This window comes from Castor canadensis, chromosome 3 (genome assembly GCF_047511655.1).
Source record: "Castor canadensis chromosome 3, mCasCan1.hap1v2, whole genome shotgun sequence".
In the NCBI taxonomy this organism is placed as follows: domain Eukaryota; kingdom Metazoa; phylum Chordata; class Mammalia; order Rodentia; family Castoridae; genus Castor; species Castor canadensis.
Window position 1 is genome coordinate 86,709,508 of NC_133388.1, and position 11,415 is coordinate 86,720,922.

At 45.6% G+C, this 11,415-nt stretch overlaps 1 protein-coding gene across 1 annotated transcript; it reads left to right on the forward strand.

Annotated features, from left to right (window-relative positions):
* Nucleotides 1-508: 508 nt before the first annotated feature.
* Nucleotides 509-7,363, forward strand: Psmb5 (proteasome 20S subunit beta 5). The gene is made up of 3 exons (XM_020162595.2): nt 509-745; nt 1,626-1,932; nt 6,857-7,363. Exons 1-3 carry the CDS (start codon nt 548-550, stop codon nt 7,141-7,143), a joined length of 792 nt encoding a protein of 263 aa, XP_020018184.1. The 5' UTR covers nt 509-547; the 3' UTR covers nt 7,144-7,363.
* The last annotated feature ends 4,052 nt before the right edge of the window (nt 7,364-11,415 follow it).

Here is an 11,415-nt window from a genome sequence, read left to right on the forward strand (position 1 = left end):
GGTTTAACTAATTACCACAAGGAAATGGTCTCAGAATAAATAATTATATTGCCCAATATTTAGGGGGTGCTCTTAAACAAAAATGACGATCTCAGTCTTGTTAACAGGGTTCTGAACACGGAGATGCAACATGTAGGTTGGCCCCGGAGCTGGGCGGGGACGACTTACAGCTAAGAAGAGCCCAGTACCGATTTTCAACCTGTCACGCCCTTCTCAAAGATGGCCGACCTCACCTCCCTCACGCAACATGGGCGTTTCCAGGCACTTCCTACGAAATTGAGGCTACCCTGATCCAAAAAGGCTTTCATGACCAAAGTCAAGATGGTAGGCACATCCTTGTGAAGCTATCCCCGCTCATACCCCTCACCTCGGCAAAAATGGTCCCCTGTGTCAGACTTTTTTCCCTTTGGAGGTGGGGGTTGCCAGGAGTAAAAATGGCTTCTTCTGCTAACAGGTTAAATAGGAAGTGAAGCTGCTGACGACGAGACGTTGCCCGCAGTTCTTTGCGAGGCGTGCTCGGAGTGAGTTCCGTTTGCCCTTATTAGCCATGGCGCTGGCCAGCGTGTTGGAGAGGTCGCTCCCGGTGAACCGACACGGGTTTTTCGGACTTGGGGGTCGTGCAGAGCTGCTGGACCTGGGTCCGGGAAGTCCCAGTGATGGGCTGAGTCTGGCGGCGCCCAGCTGGGACATCCCAGAGGAGCCGCGAATCGAAATGCTTCATGGAACCACCACCCTGGCCTTCAAGGTGCCGATCCAGCCGAGCTGAGCCCCGAGCGCGCGCTTCCCGACCTCTCAGCCCGACCGGGGCCCGCTGTGGCCGCCCTGGTCCCGGCCCTAGCGGTTCCGCTGTATCACGGTCCTGGGAAGCCTCCATCCTCGCTCTGGCCCGAGAAGGGGGCGGTGGGCCGGGGGCGAATGGGGGAAGGACCCCGAGACAGCGTCCCCAGGCTGCTCTTGTCCAGGAGTCGTCTCTTGCTGGGAAAGGGAGGCCACTGCGACCATGAGCCGGGGCAGAGGGAAGGCTTTGTAAACCCTCAGGACAAGGGTCACGAATCTGTGGCCTGAGAGGGAAGCTAGGGGAAGGCGGGGGACCACTGTAGTAGGAACTAGACAGTTAGGGTCCCTGGCCCAGCTCTCCAGTAACTAGCTATAAATCGTGGGCAAGCCGTTCTATTTCACTGAACTGTTTCTTCATCTACAAAATGAATGTGATACTGTTTACGCTCAAGTCAAGGGATTGCCAGGAAGGTCGAATGACTTTAATGTGTGGAGAAGTATATGGCGAAATATGTGATATAGAAACGAATAGAAAAAGAGGTGTGCTTGATTTGCATTAATGCAAAAAAAGAAATAAGAAATATAGGGGATTTTTTTTTCTTTTTTCTTTTTTTTTTTTTTTGCGTTGTTACCGGGGTTTAACTCAGGGCTTACACCTTGAGTCTCTCCGCCAGCCATTTTTTGTAAAGAGTTTTTTTGAAATAGGGTCTCATCAGCTATTTTTCCAGAGCTGGCTTGGAACCGCGATCTTACTGAGGACTACAGGCGTGAGCCATGGGAGCCCAGCCATAGGGGGATGTTTTGTGATCTGATGTGGCCCGTTTTGTATTTCTCTCTCATTTCAACAGTTTCGCCATGGAGTCATTGTTGCAGCTGATTCCCGGGCTACAGCTGGTGCCTACATCGCCTCCCAGACGGTGAAGAAGGTGATAGAGATCAACCCCTACCTTCTGGGTACCATGGCTGGAGGTGCAGCAGATTGCAGCTTCTGGGAGCGGCTGTTGGCTCGGCAATGTCGAATCTATGAGCTTCGAAACAAGGAACGCATCTCGGTGGCAGCTGCTTCCAAGTTGCTTGCCAACATGGTGTATCAATACAAAGGCATGGGGCTGTCCATGGGCACCATGATCTGTGGCTGGGACAAGAGAGGCCCTGGTGAGTTGCCCTGCAATCACATGACATTGGGCTGATAGCACAGAGAAAAGGGGTTCAGTAGACAGATGAGTTGGTGCTGAGGATGTACTGATTAGGTCTTAGCCCTCCCATCTCTTTGTCCAAGGAAGGCACTGTGGTGTAGGAAGGGCATGGAGTTAGACCAACTGTGTTATCCACTGCCTTAGTCAATTGACCTTAGGCAGGATGCTTGTTTGCTCAGCCACTGTTTCTTCATCTTTCACCTTTGTTAAGTGAATTGTCACATTGGTTAAGTGAAGTAATAAATGTAAAGCAGCTAGTACAAAATCTGGTACATAGTAGTTTTTCTTCCCATAAAATGGTAAGCCCTAGAAAGAGTTGTATTTGAGAATTAAATTGGCTGATAGAAAAACTCTAGCTGGCACTATCTAGAAAAATAACTAGAAAAATAGTTTAGAACACATAGTTTAGCATTTTTGCACATTGTTTTTGTGGTACTGGGGTTTGAACTCAGGGCCTACACTTTGAGCCATTCCCCCAGCCCTTTTTTTTTTTTGTGATGGGTTTTTGTCAACATGGGGTCTCTCCATCTGTTTCCCGGGCTGGCTTCAAACCTCAATCGTCCTGATCTCTGCCTCCTAAATAGTTAGGATTACAGATGTGAGCAACTGACGCCCATCAAATATATTTGAAACGAAAAGCCAGGCTCAGCGTAATCTTGTTTACAATCATCCAGGTTCTTGTTCTGTTATCTCTAAGAAGAAATTTTTTAGCCTGTTTTCCTTCCCAGTATGTAAGAACCTTGCCAGGAAGTTCAACATTATATTTGATGTTCTTTCCTTTTTTTTTTTTTTGGAGGTACTGGGGTTTGAACTCATGAGCTTCATGCTTGCTAAGCAGATGCTCTACTGCTTGAACCATGCATCCAGCCCTGTGCTTGAAAATATTCCTTCCTCCTGTTTTTTTTTCTTCATTCCCATTTACTTGTTTATTAAATGCATTGCTTATTAAATATTTCGTATAACAACCATGGAATACTTACCACTTTTCACTTGCTTTGAAGTAAGGGTGGAAAGGAGTATAGAGAATCAATTTGCTACCCAAAAGAGGATGAATGAGGAGATTGAAAAGTAGTTTAGTTGGTTACTTTGGGAGTCCAGACACCTTTGTCTTTGAAAGGTGTGAAAGAACAGTTCCATACATCTTGTGTGGCTCAAGGAACAATTTTGGAAATACTACTTTTTGGTGGGGTGGGGGTAACTGGGGTTTGAAAACTCAGGGCCTCCCACTTGTTAGGCGGGCACTTAACCACTTGAGCTACTCCACCAGCCTTGTTTTTGTGTTAGGTATTTTGAAGATAGGGTCTCACAAACTATTTGCCTAGGCTGGCTTTGAAACCAGGTCCTCCTGATCTCTGCCTCCTGAGTAGCTAGGATTACAGGTAGGAGCTAGGGAAGCCTGGCAGAAATGTTACTCTTAACTCCTAACTCTTAACTCATCACTCGTTTGTTTCAGGTGGTGGAAAGAATGTAAGACATTACAGGGAATGTCTAGCATGGAAATCTAGGAAGCTAGAGCAAAACCAAAATTGTATCTCTTTGAGAAGCCTTCCTGACAACCCATTCTATTCAGTGTGAGGTGGCCCTTGATTCAGGAAGCCAACCAAGAGTCATTGATTACATCAGGCGAGGATGGCTGAGATGAGCACCTTTTTTTTTTTTTTTTTTTTTGCAGTACTGGGGTTTGAACTTAGGTTCTCATGCTTGCTAGGCAGGTGCTCTACCACTTGAGCCACAGTGCCATCCTTTTTTTTGGTGGGGGGGAGGTTGAGGATTTTCGAGATAGGGTCTCAGGAACTATTTGCCCGGGCTGATTTGAACTGCAATCCTCTTGATCTCTGCCTCCTAAGTAGCTAGTATTACAGGCATGAGCCACTGGTACATTGTTGAGATGAACATCATCTTAAGTGGTCTCTAGCCAATGGCATTGTTAAATGCTGAGGAGTTAAGAGAAGGAGACTACTTCTGAGAGAGGAACTGGAGATTTCCTAAATAGGTGGCACTTGTCCTGGATGTGAAAATGAGAGAAAGGGAACATAAGAAATGAAGGCAAGAAGGAAAGAGCCATGAGATTTTTGGGGAGTACCTGGAAGTCCAGTTTAAGAGGTATGAAGGGAAGTAGTGAGCCATAAAGCCAGGAGATAAATTGGAACCAGATTGTGAACCACGAGGCAAGGTGGTGGCACTAGGACTGAGGAGGGGCTGGAAAAAAAAAATGTAGTAGACATTAGAATCATTTGAACCTAGAAACTGATGAGGGCAGTGGTTCTTAGCCTGGCTTGCATTAGAATTGCCTCAACAGCTGGGTGCCAGTGGCTCACCCTTATAATCCTGGTTACACAGGAGGCAAAGATTAGGAGGATGGCCTTTTAAGACCAGCCTGGGCAAAAATTTTGCAAGACCCCATCTCAACCAATAGTTGGGTGCAGTAGGTGCACCCATCATCCCAGCTACTTGGGAGTCTGAGATTGGGAAGATTGTGGTTCCAGGCTTGCCTGATCAGAAATTCAGTGAGACCTCCATCTCAATAGAAAAAGCTTGGCATTGGGGTGAACGCCTGTCATCCTTGCTACTGCAGGAAGCGTAAAAAGGAGGACCGAGTCCAGGTGGGCCTGGGCAAAAATTGAGACCGTATTTCAAAGTATCTAGAGCAAAAAGGGCTGGAGGCATGGCTCAAGTGGTAGAGTGCCTGCCTAGCAAGCCTGAAACCCTAAGTTTAGACACCAGTACCTTCAAAAAAAAAAAGGTGCCATACTCCTTTGCATAGCTACTGGCCTACCATACTATCCCTTTTAAATGGCATCTTACCTTAAGAACTTAAAAACTAGCTCCATGCTTGTCTTCCCCACATCAATCAAAAAGAGTACCTGAAGCATTGGGCATTGGTTGTACATGCTTATAATCCTGGCACTCAGGGCAGAGACAGTAGGATATTGAGTTCGAGGCCAGCCTGGACTACATAGTGAGACTGTTCCCACTCTCACACTTTTTTTTTTCTTTTTGGTGATACTGGGGTTTGAACTCGGTCTCATGCTTGCTGGGCAGGTGCTCTTACAGCTTGAGCCACTGTGCCTCCTCCCCTTTTTTGTGATGGGTCTTTTGAGATAGGGTCTTAAGAACTATTTGTGGACTGGCTTTGAACCATGAGGCTCCTGATCTCTGCCTCCTGAGTAGCTAGGATTACGGGCATGAGCCACCAGCACCTGACTGAAAAAAAAAATCTTTAGATGATTCTGCACTGGGAGAGTTGGGCGCCCCTGACGTTTGAAAAAGATTAGTAATGCCATTGGCAGAATTTGAGAAGACCAGGAAGAAGTAAGGTTGGTGAGGTGAAAGACATGAGTTTGGTAGGTAACGGAGAAGTCCTGAGGTGTTTAAGAACAGGAGATTTGAATCCGAACTTGATGACAAAGGCATCCCGGTTGACTTTATTTATTTTTTGTGGTGCTGGGGATGGAACCCAGGGCCTCTTGCATGCTAAGCTAGTGCTCTACTGAATTATACCCCCAGCCCTGATAGAAATTTTACTAAACTCTTGAGTTTTTGTCTATTTCAGAAATCAGCTAACTTTTTCATAAAGGGAATATAGTAAATATTTCAGACTTGCAAGACCATAGGATATTTGTCTCAACTACATGTGCAAATGAGTGTTCTAATAAAACTTTACAGAAATAGGTGATTGGTGCCTGCCTAGCAAGGCAAGACCCTGCGTATAACCCCCCCAGTACCACCAAAAACAGGTGATCAGCCTGGCCAATCCCTAGTCTATAGTAGCAATAGAAACAAAATGTGAGGATTTGCCAGGCGTCCGTGGCTCATGCCTGTGATTCTAGCTACTCAGGAGGCAGAGGTCAGAAGGATCAGGATTTGAAGCCAGCCTGGGCAAGTAGTTCTCAAGACCTTATCTTGGAAAAAATGATCACAAAAAAGAGCTGGTGGAGTGTCTCAAGGTGTAGGCCCTGAGTTCAAACCCCAGCACCACACACACACACACACACACACACACACACACACACACACACACACAAACACCAAAAAAACCAGTATTGCACAAAATTAATAGTGTTTTTAGCCCAGTTATTCAAACTATTATCATTTTGGCATATAGTATTAGCTTCATTTCAGCTGTTCAGTAGTCACATGTGGCTACCATACTGAATAATGTAGGTCTTTGCTACATGACTTTATTCTCTTGCTATGTGATAGATATCTTGTCTCCCAGATATTCTCAACTCTTTGAGGACTAGGATCATGTTTTTTTTTTTTCTGGTGGAACTGGAGTTTGAACTCAGGATGTCAAGCTTGCAAAACAGGAGCTGTACACCCTGAGCCACATCTCCAGTCCATTTTGCTCTGGTTATTTTGGAAATGAAGTCTAGTGAACTATTTGCCCTGGCTGGCCTCAGATGGAAATCCTCCTGATGTCAACCTCCTAAGTTGCTAGGAATACAAGCATGAGCCACTGAAGTCTGGCATAGACTGGGATCATGTTTTATATGTTATGTCCCAGGTAGGGGACATGACTCACGTGGTAGAGCACTTGCCTAGTAAGCACAAGCCCTGGGTTCAGTCCTGAGTACCACAGTACCTGAAATCCTGTGCTTGAAACTTAAGTGTCAAACTTGCTTTTAGGATGTGCTAAGAGAACAGGCAGGGTAGTTTATTATGATGTGAAGTGAGCTGGGTGGCATGTTGTGCAGTCTGGGAATCTAATATTAAATTTGATTCTGTTTACAATTTTCTTCAAATAATTTTATAGCAGTCATTTTATAGTATTTATGTTGTTTTCCCCTGAGTTTCAGGAGGGTTGGAGAACTACCCTGGAGGATGAATTAGATGTCAGAGGAGTGGTCATTTTTTTCTGCTAACCTCATCTCCCTTTTCAGGCCTCTACTATGTGGACAGTGAAGGGAACCGGATTTCTGGAGCCACCTTCTCTGTAGGTTCTGGCTCTGTATATGCTTATGGGGTAATGGATCGAGGCTACTCCTATGACCTAGAAGTGGAACAGGCCTATGATCTGGCCCGTCGAGCCATCTACCAAGCCACCTACAGAGATGCCTACTCAGGAGGTTCTGTTAACCTCTACCATGTGCGGGAGGATGGCTGGATCCGAGTCTCCAGCGACAATGTAGCCGACTTACATGACAAGTACAGTAGATCCATCCCCTAAGGGAGGGTGGATTTGGCTGCTTGCATTTCTCGGGGTGACTGTCATTGGTAATAATACAGTACCCCATTCTGTGGTGAAGGAGTCCACAGTTGTATTTGTCCTTTCTGCAAAGCTCTGGGAACATTGACCTCTATGTGTTACCACTTGTTAATGAGCTGCTGCAGAGGTGGCTGTTTGTTTTCTTTTCTTGGATGTTACCATTACACTACTTAGCACCCCACCTCAGCCTGTGTTGTGTCTTTTGTCCACACTGTCCCTCCTCCAAGCACTTTATAGTCAAATAAGCCAGGACAGTGGGAGGGAAGGGACTGTAATTACAGGAAACAGTGGTGTGAAGACATTGTCTAGTCTAGTGAATACATTAATGTCCCCACTCATGAAGCTAATAACAAAGGAGAAGGAGAGAGAGGCAAGGAGGAGGGAGAGACTTCCCGATTCAGTTTGCAAAAAGATGAAAAGTTGATGAGGTGGAAAGATGCACAGGACTGTATTAGGCAGGCCTGCAAAGGAAAAAGCTCTCACTGGTGGAGGAGGGCAGGTCCTTCTGCTCAGAAAGGTGAGGAAATCTGTAAAATTTTCTGGTGTTTTGTTTGTTTATTTGTTTTTGTGGTACTGGGGTTTGAACTCAGGGCCTCACACTTGCTAGGCAGACACTCTACCTCAAGCCACTCTGCCAGCTTTTTTGCTGTTTTGAGACAGGGTCTCACCATGTAGCCCTGGTCTTGAACTTGATCCTCTTGCTTCAGCCTCCAGAGTGCTGAGATTACAGGCATGTACCACTATGTCCAGCATGAATCTGGGCTCTTAAACCAGTTGGGAAGGAAAGGCTTGAACCCTGAGACACAGGACAGAGAAAAGAATATGAAAGCCATTTTGACCACAAGTTTGGTATCTTTGTTCTATTGATTTTGCAGTGTGTTTGTATGTGTGTGTGGCCCTGGAGGTGGACAGTGGGTTTGTAGCCTCCTGGGCAGAAGTAGTTCCAAATTGGCTCTGGAGTGTGTGGGTGGGAAGAGGCCCTGCTGAGCATGAAGAGATGACTGATTTATCACACTCAACACTGAGGGGGTTCTCCAGCTAGGTTGGCAGCAGATGGCAAGAGCTTCTGTTAAAGAGAAGATGGGAGACAGGGGAGTTGGCAGGAGAGACCTTTAAAAGAATGGGAGAGGACACAACTGTGACAGCATTTTATTTAGTTAACCAGAAGGAAGATAATGGTTGGTGAGGGGACAACCCAGTGTCAGGTTTTGAGACTTAAGAGGTTGGGAGGGGTCGTTCATGAAATAGAAGGGGTAAGGCTGCTTATCCTCTGTATTGCAGCTACCTTCCCTTCCTCCTCATCCTGGTGCAATTTTTGTATTGATTGATGAGGGCTGTCAGCCAGGAACTGATCGAGGCTTGTTAATTGCATTTGTCAAATGCAGGGAAATTGGGAATTAGTGAGACTGGAGAAGGGAGTTTGGAAAACAAATGACTCTTGTGCCTTAGGAGATTCATTTTGTTAAAAAGTGTCTCCAGAACCCCTGGAGTCAGGGAACTCTGTGGTAGAAATGGGCAGGAGCCATGTCTCATCTCCCTCCTAACCATCAGCAAATGGTTAGGTGTATGACAGGAACAGGTACTGTCCTCATTTAGGGCACTTGTTTGTAGATCTCACGGTTTGAGAGTGGCTCAACAGTGAAAGCACCTGCCTAGCAAGCTTGCGGCATGAAGTTCAAATTCCAGTACCAAGGGAAAAGAAGAGAAAACAAAACAAACTAGAACTTTTTTCTCTTTGGTTTTTTGAGATAGGGTTCTGCTATGTAGCCAAGGCTGGCCTTAAACTTGTGGTCCTTCTGCTTCAGCCTCTCCTAGAACTTTTTATTTTTATTTTTTATTAACTCTTAGGAGACATCATCCCTGAAAGAAATAGAATTACAGGTTGAAGTGGAATTCAGGGGTCTAGAGCCTCAACCATTGTGCTTCCCCATCCAGTCATAACACCTTTGGCCTCCTTCCTCTCCCCTTTGCCCCTATACTCCCTGCAACCTTGCAAACCAAAGAAACACAGTTTGGAAACACTCCCTGGGAAATAGCCTTGTAGTGGGAAGAGTTGAGGGTTGGAATTATGACAACAGAGAACCAAGACTCCTAGCCTCAGTCCCTGAGGAGGAATTTCAGTCTGGAGAAGAGATGAACTTGCAACAGCACAACCCCTTCCCACCTTGCTTTGGCAGTGGTCTGACTGTTTAATGTAAACACTACACCACCAGAGTCATGTTCAGTACAGAAAATGTATAACCTGAACTCCTAAATTCTTCTGATATGTCCCTATTTCTCTGCCCTCCTGGGCCTGGGGTACAAGACTTACTTAATGGAAGAGATCAATTTGTGGGAGGTTTTCTGGGAAGAAAATAGAGAAGGAAAAACTGCTAGTGTCTAGGCCAGTGCCTAGACATCCTGTGCATCTGATTTCTTGTTGCTGGGTATTGGTGGGGAGTTGGCTGCGTAGCAATGCTGTCCATCTCCACTTGTGTGGGGATGATGAATGCTGTATAGCATTGGAGAAATGCTGTTGAGTAGAGTGTACCAGTTCAGGGACTCCCTTCAGATTCATTTCCCAGTACAGTCGTCTTGACAAAGGATGATGGAAAATAAATTGCCTTAAATAGCTGAAAGATTAATTTCTCATGGCAGTTCCGAAGCAGCTGAGGGACAGGGCTCTTTAAATGATGTCTGACAATTTCTCCTCCCTCCCCAGATAGTTCAGTAACACCAAAATCTCCCTCCTCTGGGTAGGTGATGGGACTAATCTAGTTAAAAAGAGAGTGAATACTCCTAGATGGCCCCGTGCTTTCTCTTGCGTGCAGGGAAATCAGAGGGGTTGGATGCAGATAGATGGGCCTTACAGCATCTGCACACCAGGCAAGGGAGGGCTTGGGGAGTAGCAGTACACTTCAGGGTGAGTGGAATGTTCATAAAGAAAGTGGAAAGATAGATGAGGACATGGAGAAGGAGGGAGGAAGGGGCTGGTAAAGCAAATCAGATACTGAGGCATAATAGTTACTGAGTGTTCCCTCTTTAGGCAAAACCAGAAGGTCAGCGTCTCTTGATATCCTCAGCTCGCAAATGAGAAAACTGTCAAAGCCATTTGGGGAGTAGAAGGTCACATCCTTTGAGGGGAAATAAAACAACTGATTTATTCTGGTCCATGGATTCTATGTGGTCTGTTAAAGGAAGGAATTAAGGGTGGGGATGAAAAGAGAGTAAGGCAGGAAAAAAAAAGTGGAGGGGAGTGCCAGGAGTAAATGAAGATGATGTGGGGCCCGTGGAGACTCTACACGACCATATGTATTTTGGTGAGCAAATTTAGGTTTTTTATTTTTCTCTTACTTGTTTTCTTACAAGCCTCTCCTAGGGCTGTAACAGAAGATTAGGTACTTTGAAATTGACCAGCACCAGTGACCTCAAGACACAATTAAGTGCTTTATTATTTAAAATATACATATATTGCAACCAAGCTGTTTTTGTTTAGTTCTTGCTTGTTTTTGTAATTTCTCCTTTCCTCAGGAAGCCAGAATCATATTGGGAAAGCTTTAATTATAGCAGGCAAGAGGAGAGCGCAGACCCAGCAGTCAAAACTGCCTTTATCAGCAGCTGCGGCTCCCCCAACCCATCCAGGTTGCCCTCACCTCCCCCAGTCAGCCACTGTTCTCATTCCTCCCCAGGCCTGGCCTCAGAGCCAAGTGCTGGGCTCCAGAGGCTATGCCCCACTGAAGCATTTCAATAAAAACCATTCCTAAAATGTCCCCTTCTCAGTTGTTAGTGGGTCAGGCAGAAGAAATTCTACCCACATCAGCTTCTTGGGTTTATTTAACTTAACTCATTTCTCCCAGAAGCTATTGCCTCTGAGTTAGGTGCCAAGCCTTACTTGGTACTTAACCATTCATAGTCCAGATTAGGCTGTCACTAGACACGAAGAGCTGACCTGATTTTTTTGAAAGGAGTAATATACCATGGTACAACCTCTTCTGATGCCTCCCCTTCGCCACTCCCTCTTCTCAGGCTGAGCCTCCTTTTTTTTGCCTGATTCCATGTTTCCAATTCTGTTCTCTTCATAAAAATTTCCTTTTGGGGCTTGGGGTGTAGCTCAGCTGGAGAATGTGTGCTTAACATGTGCAAGGCCCTGGGTCTATAAAAAAATAAAATAAAAATATCTTTTTTCTCTCCTCCACAGAATTTAAATTAAAACCAATCAATCAATAATCCAAGTACCGCTTATAGCTTTAATGT

Bases quoted from the DNA above. Each gene is read 5' to 3' on its own strand.
- Psmb5 (XM_020162595.2), top strand. From the start codon at position 548: ATGGCGCTGGCCAGCGTGTTGGAGAGGTCGCTCCCGGTGAACCGACAC. The intron at 746-1,625 runs GTGCCGATCCAG...TCATTTCAACAG, and splicing joins CCACCACCCTGGCCTTCAAG to TTTCGCCATGGAGTCATTGT. The intron at 1,933-6,856 runs GTGAGTTGCCCT...CTCCCTTTTCAG, and splicing joins CTGGGACAAGAGAGGCCCTG to GCCTCTACTATGTGGACAGT.